Source organism: Dreissena polymorpha, chromosome 8 (genome assembly GCF_020536995.1).
Source record: "Dreissena polymorpha isolate Duluth1 chromosome 8, UMN_Dpol_1.0, whole genome shotgun sequence".
NCBI classification, from domain to species: domain Eukaryota; kingdom Metazoa; phylum Mollusca; class Bivalvia; order Myida; family Dreissenidae; genus Dreissena; species Dreissena polymorpha.
In genome coordinates, this window is record NC_068362.1 from 70,773,468 (window position 1) to 70,787,712 (window position 14,245).

Consider the following 14,245-nt stretch of genomic DNA (forward strand, 5'->3'; position numbering starts at 1 on the left):
ATGGCTGCGCAAGAACAACACAAGGTAAATACTTTCTGTGTATTTTTTAAAGCAACATTTACACAGATATATTTTCACCAATACATAGAGGATATTTGTTGGATTTGATGGAATATCGATTTTATTTCACGAGTGAATATATAAAATAATATGTATTTTTTATGATCACGAGTGAATTAAAATCGATATTCCATCGAATAAAAAAAATAATTATTTTATGCTTTTGGCAACGTTAATTTATATTTTTAAAGAGTTTAACTGGATAATTTCGCTGGATTAATGACGTCATTTCGTCGTAAAAATGACGTCATTTCACAGTAAAACAGTGAAAAATATCAATATTTTTCACTGTTTTAAACAGTGAAATACCAGTTTTATTTCACTGATATTTCTCTATAAACCACCGGAAAGCATAAAATAAATAGAGGATATTTGTTGGATTTGATGGAATATCGATTTTATTTCACGAGTAATCATATAAAATAATATTTTAACGAGTGGCGCAGCCATGAGTGCAAATATGTATTTTTTATGATCACGAGTGAAATAAAATCGTTATTCCATCGAATCCAGCAAATTATATTTTTATTTTATGCTTTTTCACTGTTTTTTTTACATTGCATAAGAGTTTTACTGGATTATTTCGCTGGATTTATGACGTCATTTCGTCGAAAAATGACGTCATTTCACAGTAAAACAGTGAAAAATATCGTTATTTTTCACTGTTTTTTTTTCACTGTTTAAAACAGGGGAATACAAGTTTTATTTTACTGATATTTCTCTATAAATCACCGGAAAGCATAAAATAAAATAAACTCAATTCAGAAAGTAATCAAATCAAGGTTTAGAAAGTTATTGAACTGTTCTTTCCTGGCTGTTTATTTTTAAATAAACAAAAATAGAGTTTTTTTGTGATTTTTAAGATTATATGTTTCGAGGAAAGAAATGGCTTAGTGCCTGTTCATGTGTCAGAGACGGTTCTGGAACGTCTTCCATCTTTGGTACTTTGCACACGAATGTCATGCACATATGTTATAAGCACATATCCGACGATAATGGGCATTTCGCCAAGAATACACATAAAACACGGACTCGCTTAACCATTCGTAAAATGAAAAGGACACACAGACATAGACATCGCTAGCTTTTACCCACATGTGATCGCATCTGATGTATAACGTTGGCATGTCTACCGGTTGCCTATCTTTTTGTGCATGTAAACCATTTGCAAACCTACCGTTTTCATGTCAGCCGTTTACATGTATACTATTTGTATATCTACAGTGTGTATGTCTACCGTTTGCATATGTACCGTTAGCATTATCCAACTGTGATCGGATCTACCGTTTGAAGGTCTACCATTTACATAATTACCTCTTGCATTTACCAATTGCATATAGAAATGGACTGCTTGGTTCAGTTTGTATTGCTTGCGTTTATAATTTTATTTTAATTTTCTTTGTGACAGGCGTTTCTTGTTTGATTTATTTTTTAGAAATACATAAACAACCAAGCAATGTAATATGGAACTTTTACACCCATTATTGCTGCTTCTTCCTGTATTTGTGCGATGATGATCTGAAATATACACTTTATGATGCTATATTTTTAAATCTTTTTCTAAAAAGAAAGAATGTAGTTGACACTTGTTCATAGTTTCATTCCATCGTTTCTCAAAAAGTTGTAACTCTGTTGCTCTGGGATCTTCAATACCATTGAGTAATTAAATGGTAATTAAATTGAATGCGTTTTATTTCCCTTTTATTATTGTTTTATTTGAGTTACACTGCTATGAGGTTAAATTTTATTTACACTTAAATGTAGTATGAATATTGCTGGGCCAAGTGTGATGTTGAGCGCTCCAAAACCGGTTTAAATCCCCAATGCTTTGCATTGACCATTCGAAGGCGGTGACACCAGCTTTATTCTTATTTGTGTTTATGTTGTTTTGTATTGTGCTGTTTTGTACTGTTTGGGCAATCGGTCACTTGCCTCAAATAAAGGACCTACAAATTGTTTATAATAATAATTCAATACTACTCCAGCAGCTCGAGTTTCACTTCTTTATATTGTCTGATTGAAATCTACGCAATATCGTTTTTTATTCACGAATATTGTTTAACTAACGATTTGTGACCATGATTTAGTGGAGACAATTCTTTAATTATTGAAATATGACAGAGAACATAATGTAGAAGAAAAATAAAAGTTTCTTGTGCAAATATATGTTTTGGTTAGATACTGACAAACAGTTCCAAACAATGGTTCACGAGTAAAGTGTGTCATCAAACATTGTTTCAAGTCATGTTTCTATTTTTATGTTTGGGTATGATGCATGAAGTCGTATCTGCACTTTTTCATTTATATGTAGTGTATATGATACCAAAAACATCGATCAATCTGCAATTTTAGTTGGTCCTTTATTTAAGGCAAGTGACCAATTGCCAAAACAGTACACAACAGCACAAAACATCACAATACAAAACAACATAAACACATATAAGAATACAACTGGGGTCACCGCCTTATAAAGACAAAAATCCAAAAACAATGCCACGCCGTCATTGTTTCTGCAATGTTAGAACTGCGATAGAGGTTGTGAACTGCTTTAGGATTAATGAGTCCTCAGTCGTAACTTATATGTACATGCCCCATGGTAAACCTATTTGTCTTAAATATTATGCATACACGTTTGTCCTGCAAAATCGTAAATGGATCATATACATTGTTTTAAACTCGAGACACAAGGCATGACAACTATGCAATGTGTTGCAAATGTATGCGAATTTTTGCCAGACCATGATCAAAGCAAATGGTTGAGCTGTTTCAATCGTTTCAAGAAGATCATATTCAAATCATTAATTTGTTTTAATCGAGCATAGACATTTAAATTGTAAATTTGATCTGGTAACATCTTAAGCAATTGTTTCATTTGCTTTGGTAATTGCAAACGAATAACTTTTTCTGAAAATCAAATACTCATAAGTGGCGTATGCGGAGTGTGTCATTTGCCGTTCTTTTCATTTTTATCTTCTTCAATTGATATCACCGACGATTGAGTTGACTCGATTAAAAGTGAAGCCATTTGATGTACGGAAGACTTTAAACTACTTCCTATGGAAATGAAGCAATATGTACAACCATCTAATATGTTGTATCATTCATGTATAAAACGCATATATCAAGAATTCAGTGTGGTTGAACCGTACAATGTGTCACTGATAGGACACGACAATTATGCCTGCGTCAAGTATGATTGGAATGGAAAAACATGTCCCCTACGAAAGAAATTTCATTTTGCTCGTGTGAAATCATCGAAGATGGAACACTTTTCTCTTTCGTTTAAAAACCTATTTGTCCTTTTCAATTTCTATTCGGAATTTTTAGAACGCACCTGTTTTAGTGGAAACACTTCTTTTTGTTTCGGACATTACCAACAGCCGACCACTATCATCATAACAAGCCAAGTGATGATATTTGTCGAAATTCCCATAAAGCCATTTGTTTTAATAAGTATTTAATTTCTTCTGGTAACGTAATGTTCATTGTTATTGTTTATTAATTATGAACATTGTCTACAGAATCGAAAACAAATACCTTATTTAAAAAAAAACTTACACAAGGCGAGTTTAAGAGAGCGTTTTATTTATTTGAAAAGTGAGTATAACATATTCTAAAGAAGTCATTTAGCGAGAACTTTTGGGTCCCGTATTGACATTTCTTGCGTACTCAATGATACAAAATACAATTTTACGATATATCACAAAATTAAAAAGGCAAAATAACGAAGGGTATCTTGATGTTACAGTTAAAAAGTTATACAGGAAAAGTCATTCCTCTCCTCTCAGACGTATTACTACTACATCTTTGAATTACTCTCCTCAAACTTTTGAACGAAAGATAAACGTCTACATTGCTGTTTATATAATAACAAAATCGTATATGACACATTATTCATAAGCGTCATGATATCGTGTGTGAAACATGAAAAATGCCGATATGATACATTTAATTGGTTTTTAACTTTGAAAGCCACTCTTGGCGTCATTACATGTTCAACATTTCATTGTACTCTATAACGCATGGTTTAAGTAAAATGGCGTGTTGTGATGAAGTATCTCTCCGCCTGCTCATTAAATATCATTCAGTTGTTTGCATCATTCATTGAAAAAAATCAGGAACACAATTTTAGGTATCAAGTAGATATCAATTAGTTATCAAGTTTCACACAAGTTTTCAATATTTTGGCTTATTGTCATTTCCAGTACTGTTTCGCAAGAATAAGTAACAGTTTTACTTGGTATGGTGTTGTCAATACCAATATCATGCTTCAGTCAGTGTATTATACAGAAACAGACGTGGTTACAAAGCCGTTACTGTGTATTCATGATAAACGAAAGGCCAACACATTAAGAGTTTCAATTATGTGTGTCATCTTGAACACTTCTTGCAAGCGTAATGGGTGATATATTTTTAAAGATGGTGATGTCTATTCAATTATTATTTTTTCTAAATTTATAAGATTAATATCGCAGTAGTATTCAGAGCAATGGAAAACCGAAGACACATGATCTCTCACAATAATCAACAAACATTATGAACTTGTTTTACCTTTATCACAAATAATACAATTCACCTCTATTCTTTTCGACATTTCATTTATTGTTTTAAGTCATAGTTTTGATCATTCACATTAAAGGGATCTTTGCAAGGTTTGGTAAATAAACACAATTGCGAAAAGTTGTTTCAGATTCGCAAATTTTCGTTTTAGTCATGATATTTGTGAGGAAACAATATAACTGAACATTTACCATAGTCAAATATAGCCATTAAATGTATCTTTTGACGATTTGAAAACCTAAAAATTATAAAGCGTTGCAACGCGAAACGATTGAATAATTTGGAGAGTTCTGTTGTTGTCGTTTAAATTTACGAAACTGCGAAGATTGCTTATATAAGGTATTAAATACTTATACGAGTAAACCCGGCGGAATAGCCGAGATGGCTGATGTGATTTTACTTCAGACTAACTCCAGGACTCCGGGGGTTACTGGTTCGAGCCCTGGTACCGGCTACTTTTTTTCCTTTTTTAAACTTTATTCTTGATTTTTTTACTGGAGCTTTCAAGATCCAATTTTAACATTTATCAATATAAGGCATTTAATGGCAAACTTCAAAATATGCCAAAATCTGTGAAATGGCCCCTTTAAGATATAGCTGTTTATGTAAGTCTTTATTCGAAAACATATCATTTGCAGTTACTTGATGTTCATTACTGTAGGATTTCTATTCGACTAAGACTTATTTCAGATTTATTTCTGAAAAACTATGCGTAAGATTAAATTTATTTCATGTCATTAGTTTGTATAACAAAATTTTCCTGTCCGCGACAGCTGCCATCTAAAAAACGATTCATTATTAAAAAAACACACTTCAACAATATATATATATAATCTGAAACCAACAATATGTTTTATATTTACTAACGAGTGCGCAAGGATCAAACAGTAAAATCGAATTTGAGCCATACTTCCTATTTAATAATATTATTTGGCACGTTTCTTTTCGAAATAAACAAGAAAAGGTTACGTCAAATATTGGCTTTTAATGTTTTGATTTGATCAGTTACAGAATCCGATATATTTTTAACGCCATAAGACATGTAAAAATAGGCAAAACTTTAGACATTAGGTTGAAAAGGCTACGTCAAATATTGTCTTTCAATGCTTTGATTTGATCAGTTACAGAATCCGATATATTTTTAACACCGTAAGTCGTGTAAAAATAGACAAAACTTAAGACATTAGGTTGAAAAATACGCGCACCTTTTCATATTTGTGTGTTGGGCTTGGTCATGAATTATGCGCAACATATGATTATGTGCATGTTCTGTTAGATCCCTTACACACTATTTACATCAAGGTACTCGTTTACATTTACAATTGAAATACAGGCAGAATACCAAGGGTAATTTTGCCAGACCATGATCAAAGCAAATGGTTGAGCTGTTTCAATCGTTTCAAGAAGATCATATTCAAATCATTAATTTGTTTTAATCGAGCATAGACATTTAAATTGTAAATTTGATCTGGTAACATCTTAAGCAATTGTTTCATTTGCTTTGGTAATTGCAAACGAATAACTTTTTCTGAAAATCAAATACTCATAAGTGGCGTATGCGGAGTGTGTCATTTGCCGTTCTTTTCATTTTTATCTTCTTCAATTGATATCACCGACGATTGAGTTGACTCGATTAAAAGTGAAGCCATTTGATGTACGGAAGACTTTAAACTACTTCCTATGGAAATGAAGCAATATGTACAACCATCTAATATGTTGTTTCATTCATGTATAAAACGCATATATCAAGAATTCAGTGTGGTTGAACCGTACAATGTGTCACTGATAGGACACGACAATTATGCCTGCGTCAAGTATGATTGGAATGGAAAAACATGTCCCCTACGAAAGAAATTTCATTTTGCTCGTGTGAAATCATCGAAGATGGAACACTTTTCTCTTTCGTTTAAAAACCTATTTGTCCTTTTCAATTTCTATTCGGAATTTTTAGAACGCACCTGTTTTAGTGGAAACACTTCTTTTTGTTTCGGACATTACCAACAGCCGACCACTATCATCAAAACAAGCCAAGTGATGATATTTGTCGAAATTCCCATAAAGCCATTTGTTTTAATAAGTATTTAATTTCTTCTGGTAACGTAATGTTCATTGTTATTGTTTATTAATTATGAACATTGTCTACAGAATCGAAAACAAATACCTTATTTAAAAAAAAACTTACACAAGGCGAGTTTAAGAGAGCGTTTTATTTATTTGAAAAGTGAGTATAACATATTCTAAAGAAGTCATTTAGCGAGAACTTTTGGGTCCCGTATTGACATTTCTTGCGTACTCAATGATACAAAATACAATTTTACGATATATCACAAAATTAAAAAGGCAAAATAACGAAGGGTATCTTGATGTTACAGTTAAAAAGTTATACAGGAAAAGTCATTCCTCTCCTCTCAGACGTATTACTACTACATCTTTGAATTACTCTCCTCAAACTTTTGAACGAAAGATAAACGTCTACATTGCTGTTTATATAATAACAAAATCGTATATGACACATTATTCATAAGCGTCATGATATCGTGTGTGAAACATGAAAAATGCCGATATGATACATTTAATTGGTTTTTAACTTTGAAAGCCACTCTTGGCGTCATTACATGTTCAACATTTCATTGTACTCTATAACGCATGGTTTAAGTAAAATGGCGTGTTGTGATGAAGTATCTCTCCGCCTGCTCATTAAATATCATTCAGTTGTTTGCATCATTCATTGAAAAAAATCAGGAACACAATTTTAGGTATCAAGTAGATATCAATTAGTTATCAAGTTTCACACAAGTTTTCAATATTTTGGCTTATTGTCATTTCCAGTACTGTTTCGCAAGAATAAGTAACAGTTTTACTTGGTATGTTGTTGGCAATACCAATATCATGCTTCAGTCAGTGTATTATACAGAAACAGACGTGGTTACAAAGCCGTTACTGTGTATTCATGATAAACGAAAGGCCAACACATTAAGAGTTTCAATTATGTGTGTCATCTTGAACACTTCTTGCAAGCGTAATGGGTGATATATTTTTAAAGATGGTGATGTCTATTCAATTATTATTTTTTCTAAATTTATAAGATTAATATCGCAGTAGTATTCAGAGCAATGGAAAACCGAAGACACATGATCTCTCACAATAATCAACAAACATTATGAACTTGTTTTACCTTTATCACAAATAATACAATTCACCTCTATTCTTTTCGACATTTCATTTATTGTTTTAAGTCGTAGTTTTGATCATTCACATTAAAGGGATCTTTGCAAGGTTTGGTAAATAAACAAAATTGCGAAAAGTTGTTTCAGATTCGCAAATTTTCGTTTTAGTCATGATATTTGTGAGGAAACAATATAACTGAACATTTACCATAGTCAAATATAGCCATTAAATGTATCTTTTGACGATTTGAAAACCTAAAAATTATAAAGCGTTGCAACGCGAAACGATTGAATAATTTGGAGAGTTCTGTTGTTGTCGTTTAAATTTACGAAACTGCGAAGATTGCTTATATAAGGTATTAAATACTTATACGAGTAAACCCGGCGGAATAGCCGAGATGGCTGATGTGATTTTACTTCAGACTAACTCCAGGACTCCGGGGGTTACTGGTTCGAGCCCTGGTACCGGCTACTTTTTTTCCTTTTTTAAACTTTATTCTTGATTTTTTTACTGGAGCTTTCAAGATCCAATTTTAACATTTATCAATATAAGGCATTTAATGGCAAACTTCAAAATATGCCAAAATCTGTGAAATGGCCCCTTTAAGATATAGCTGTTTATGTAAGTCTTTATTCGAAAACATATCATTTGCAGTTACTTGATGTTCATTACTGTAGGATTTCTATTCGACTAAGACTTATTTCAGATTTATTTCTGAAAAACTATGCGTAAGATTAAATTTATTTCATGTCATTAGTTTGTATAACAAAATTTTCCTGTCCGCGACAGCTGCCATCTAAAAAACGATTCATTATTAAAAAAACACACTTCAACAATATATATATATAATCTGAAACCAACAATATGTTTTATATTTACTAACGAGTGCGCAAGGATCAAACAGTAAAATCGAATTTGAGCCATACTTCCTATTTAATAATATTATTTGGCACGTTTCTTTTCGAAATAAACAAGAAAAGGTTACGTCAAATATTGGCTTTTAATGTTTTGATTTGATCAGTTACAGAATCCGATATATTTTTAACGCCATAAGACATGTAAAAATAGGCAAAACTTTAGACATTAGGTTGAAAAGGCTACGTCAAATATTGTCTTTCAATGCTTTGATTTGATCAGTTACAGAATCCGATATATTTTTAACACCGTAAGTCGTGTAAAAATAGACAAAACTTAAGACATTAGGTTGAAAAATACGCGCACCTTTTCATATTTGTGTGTTGGGCTTGGTCATGAATTATGCGCAACATATGATTATGTGCATGTTCTGTTAGATCCCTTACACACTATTTACATCAAGGTACTCGTTTACATTTACAATTGAAATACAGGCAGAATACCAAGGGTAATTTTCTTATGAAATATATTTTCATCTGCTTTCAATGTGCTTATTTAATATACAAAATTGTTTTGGAAACACAATAAACACATACATGTTTAATATAGTAAGTTGGTAATGCGTATTGCTTCTATGACCTGTTAATTCTATATGACACGGAACACATTATGAAATAACACGGTACATTTAGGAATGCGGTAAAGTCATTTCTCGAATTAATAAATAATATATTTAACACAATCAAATCGCACATGCAAACAATCAATTAACATTTTTTAAATATAATTACAAACACATGTCTAAATGCATCGTCTGGAATTCATGACAAACGCTCATATGTACATGTATTTATAGCACATTTATATCCTATTTTGAAAATTACACGTCCCGAATGGATAAAAATCGTTTTTGTCATGCCTCTTTATTCTCAGACACATGGTCTAGTTTATAATTTGTGTATGCTCATATCCAGTGCCGTTAAAACGCTTTTCATGCGCAGCTAACTTCAACCTAGTGTTTATTTCATATATCACGATATACTATATCTTTTCTTCTCTTAAAATTTGGATTTTTTTATGGAATGACCATTTTATAAGTTTGGTTCTTAAATATTCAATAACCAAAGCTTGTTTTATAGGTATTTCGATTATACAGAACTGTCCCTTTAATATATTTTTTATATTTTACAGAACTGCCCCTTAAATAATATTGGATTTTTTTGACGTCATTAAGTCATCGCTTCTAAATTTCTTCATAAGACACACCTTCACTGTTCTGCGCTACATCGATTTGTTTGATGTCATCGTGTCATTGCTTCTAAATTACGTCATTAGACACACTTTCACTGTTTAAGGCTACATGCACAGGTCATCGGGTTTATAGCGTTTAATTTTATTAATATTTTCTCCTATACGGGCGTTTTTGTTTGAATTATTTTTATTTTTTATTTTTAGCAGTCACACAAACAACCAAGCTATGTACTATGATCTTTTACACCTATTATTGCTGCTTCTTCATGTATTTGCGCAATGATGATCTGAAATATTAACTTCATGATGCTATATTCTTATTTTTTTTCTAAAAAGCAGGGATGTAGATAACACTTGTTCGTAATTTAATTTCATCGTTACTCAACCAGTTGTAACTCTGTTGCTTTGGTCTCTTTTGTACCATTGAGTAATTAAATGGTTATTAAATTGAATGCGCTCTAAATCCTTTTAATTATTGTTTTATTTGAGTTGCAATGCTATGAGGTAAATTTTATTATATTATCACTTATATGTATCGTGAATATTGCTGGGTCAAGTGTGAGGTTGAGCGCTCTAAAACCGGTTTTAACCCCCAATGCTTTGCATGGACTGTTCCAAGGCGGCGACCCCACCTTTATTCTTATATGTGTTAATGTTGTTTTGTATTGTGCTGTTTTGTACTATTTTGGCAAATGGTCACTTGCCTTAAATAAAGGACAAACTAATTGTTTATAATGAGAATGCAATTCTGCTCCAGCAGCTGGAGTTTTAATTCTTTATATGACAGTTTCCAACAATATATACTACGATTCATAATACGAATCACAAGAACGAATTACGTGCATTTAAGGATACAAAATAAAGTTGTGTGTTATGTTAGATTAAATTTAAAGAATTCGCATTAAATTAAAATGTCGAGATTCCGTTATTGTCTTAAATAGAAACAAGAAACACGAAATCAAACTTGTGTTGAATAATTTCCAAGATTTAGCTTCCAGCATATTTATTACTAGCGAATCACACAAGGTTTATCTGTATTCTTTAGATGTAAATGTAAATAAGTACGCGCATATCGTATGCGATTTGATCCACACAAACACAGCGCTTAGTCATTATTAAACCACTACTCGACTGGTAAGACTGCTCGGCAATTTACCAACGATACGTAAATACCAATGTCTTTGCTCAGAATTAACAAGACGTAGCTGTTTAATGACAATGCATACATGAAACGACGTATCATTAACAAAGAATGGATAAAACATATTTTCCAGAGAATACATCTGATAATGGAGACTTATTGGAAACTGTTTCTTAATACCCTGACAAAATCTATGATGTCTATGCTATTAATTCGAATAACGAACTGCGACATCTGCCTCCTAAATTTTAATTCAATATTTCAAAAGCAAACACAATATTATTGATTGAGATGTTGTGTTGGCAGTTTGTCTGAGAACTTGAAACACCAATGGTTAGTTTAAATCAGCGAGCAAAGCGCCGTCATTTTTTATTACTTTTCCAAAAAATATCACGATTTCTTTCGCTCTGATAAGCTCTGATACGAATAGATTGCCACTTTGGGGACGAAATATTTCCCGACTTGTTACGATTCCTCCCGCTTTGATTCCGCTTTGATCAGGCTTTGTTACGCTTGAAATCACGCTGTGATAAGCTTTATTACGCTTTATTACGCTTTGAGGCGATTATGACGCTTAAAATCAGGCTGTGATACGACTATCAAGCTCTGGTGTGCATTTTTTACGCTCTGTTACGTATTGGAAAATGTCGCAATCGCCGATTGTTATGCCGCTCTTGATTCAGAGCCTACATAAAGATGCAGCAGATCCACAAAACTATTGCATCTTTGACTCCAGAACACGATCACAGAACAACAAGATCCAGAAGTTCAAGATGTACCAGAGCATGATATATCTGAAGAAGACATGACCTTTGTTTCCCGGTTGTATAACTACATCATAGCCCTTGAGGCGAATGAGAGGGAAGAAGAACAGCACAGCCAAGTGATGGTTGACCTACCAGCAGGAGGGAAAATACCATTTATCAGAAGCTGCTGAACCAGGCCATGGCTCACTGAAGAAAGAAGACAGCAACATGGTCATTACACTAGCCTCCTGGACACACAACTCAGATTAGAAGACCCTGCTGGCTGCTGCCTTCAGCAACTTCACTAGATTAAACCCTGAGATGTTCGATTATATCCTGAAAAGATTGACACCAGTCATCCAAAAGCAGCAGACTACTTACAGGCACCCCCTGTCAGCTGGCATCAAGCTTGCAATCACCTTGAGACATCTGGCCACTGGGGACAACTACATGTAACTGGCATATGGATTCAGATGTGGTATCTCCACCATATCAGAGCTGATTCCAGAAGCGTGCACGGCCATTGAACAGGTGTATAAAGATGAGGTTTTCAACGCACCCATAACCCCATGAAGCACGGAGACACCTTTCACAGGAGTTTGAACAGAGGTGGAATATCCCCATGCAGTTGGTTTCCATCAAGAAGCCAGCAAACACAGTCAGTTTCTACCGCAACTACAAGGGTTTCTTTTCCATACCAATGCTGGCCCTTGTAGATGCAGAATACAAGTTCATCTGGATTGGGCTGGTAGGTAAAGGACACATGTCTCGATCCCTGATATTTACATACTCTGAGCTCTTTGAATGCCTAGAAGATGGGTCCATAGGGCTGCCCCCATTATGCCCTCTCCCTGAGGAAACTGAGCCAGATATTCCATACTTCATCCTGTGTGATGATGCTTTTGCCCTGAAGAGGTACATGACGAAGCTATACATAAGAGCATGGATAACAGATGAGCAGAGAATCGGAAACTACAGGATCTCAAGGTGTAGAAGAGTGGTGGAGAATGCCTTTGGCATCCTGGCAAATACGTTCAGGTGCCTGCTGGGAACACTGGAACAGAAGGTAGAGAACGTCACAAATTTGGTGGAGACTGCTGTGGTGCTGCACAATCTGGTAATGGCAGTCAATGAGGTGGACCACGAGGTTGAAGAGCACAACTTCGTACCAGGGGCCTGGAGACATGGACCTCACTAGGAAGATGCTCTACAGCCACATGCGAGGGGGAACCTCGCCACTGTGGGTGCCAGACATCAGAGAGATCATCTCAGAGACTACTTTGTCTCTCAGTGGGTGTTGTTGACTTGTAGCAAAGAAAGGCTGGTGTTGTATTTCCTGCTGCAGTTGAAGAGGGGAATTGGTCAGATGCTAATATATAGGGAGGACGACAAAGCGTGGGTATCGTAGGAGATCGTGAATGAGCGTGAGAGAGCGTGAAGAAGCTTGCCGAGTGTAACAAAGCCTAACAAAACGTGTCAATCCTTGATCAAAGCGCCTCAATTCGTGGGATAACGTAACAAAGCGTAACAAAGCGTGTCAGATTTTGATGAAGGCGTCTGACCTCGTGTCAGATCTTCATGCCAGATCGTAGCAAATCTTGAGACATCTTAACGAAGCGTGTCAAGTGGTGACAGACCGTGAAGACTGGGGTCCCCGCTTTGAACAAAGCTCTGTTAAGCTTTCCTACGATTTGAGTCAAGCTTTGCTGAGCTTTTAAGCTTTGATCCTCTCTCGGCGCTTTAATCAATTCGTGACAGAGCGCCCAAAAACTGTTTTAAAAAAATGGCGTTCTTGCCGGATGTCCCGCTTTACTCAAAGCTTTCCCACAATCTATTACGACACTGACGCATTAATCAAGCTTTTTTACGCTTTGGTGCCGCTTTGCACGCCGCTTTAAAGCGCCATCAAAGCGCCGTTGGTGTAAACCATGTATAAAGCGCTACCTGTTCACATGTATTCTATTTGCATAAAATATAACACTTCAAAGTTTAAAGTTTAAATCACAAAAACATGAACTATCAAGGACAACCAAATTTTGTTCTTACACTGTCATTTTATGTGATACGTTAAGTGGTAACACATTGCATTTGTTTCTATCTCAATACGCTGGGATCAATATCGTATCAATATCATATAGTATGTATGCAATAAACATGTTGTGCTATTGTTTGTTATGGATCAATAGGTTATGTTAGATAGTTTTCACTTAAATAGTTTGTGTTGTATGTTTGCATTTGATTTTTATGTTTCTCTTTTCCCGATTTCGAAATATCATCATTGAAATAGACGAAATACCATGATATCATAACGTTGTTTCAATATGATACGTCAATATCTCTGTCAAAGTTCCAATTTCTTACTGTTCTGCTTGTGTATTCACGCTCTTTTGTTTATTATTGACGTCAAATCGGCAATAGACATTGCAGGTCTCGTTACATTGTATAAATGTCTGTTACTGGGTTG

At 34.2% G+C, this 14,245-nt stretch overlaps 1 protein-coding gene across 1 annotated transcript; it reads left to right on the forward strand.

Annotated features, from left to right (window-relative positions):
- Positions 1-12,979, forward strand: LOC127840619 (uncharacterized). The gene is made up of 3 exons (XM_052369029.1): positions 1-24; positions 11,772-11,918; positions 12,377-12,979. Exons 1-3 carry the CDS (start codon positions 1-3, stop codon positions 12,977-12,979), a joined length of 774 nt encoding a protein of 257 aa, XP_052224989.1.
- Positions 12,980-14,245: the final 1,266 nt, after the last annotated feature.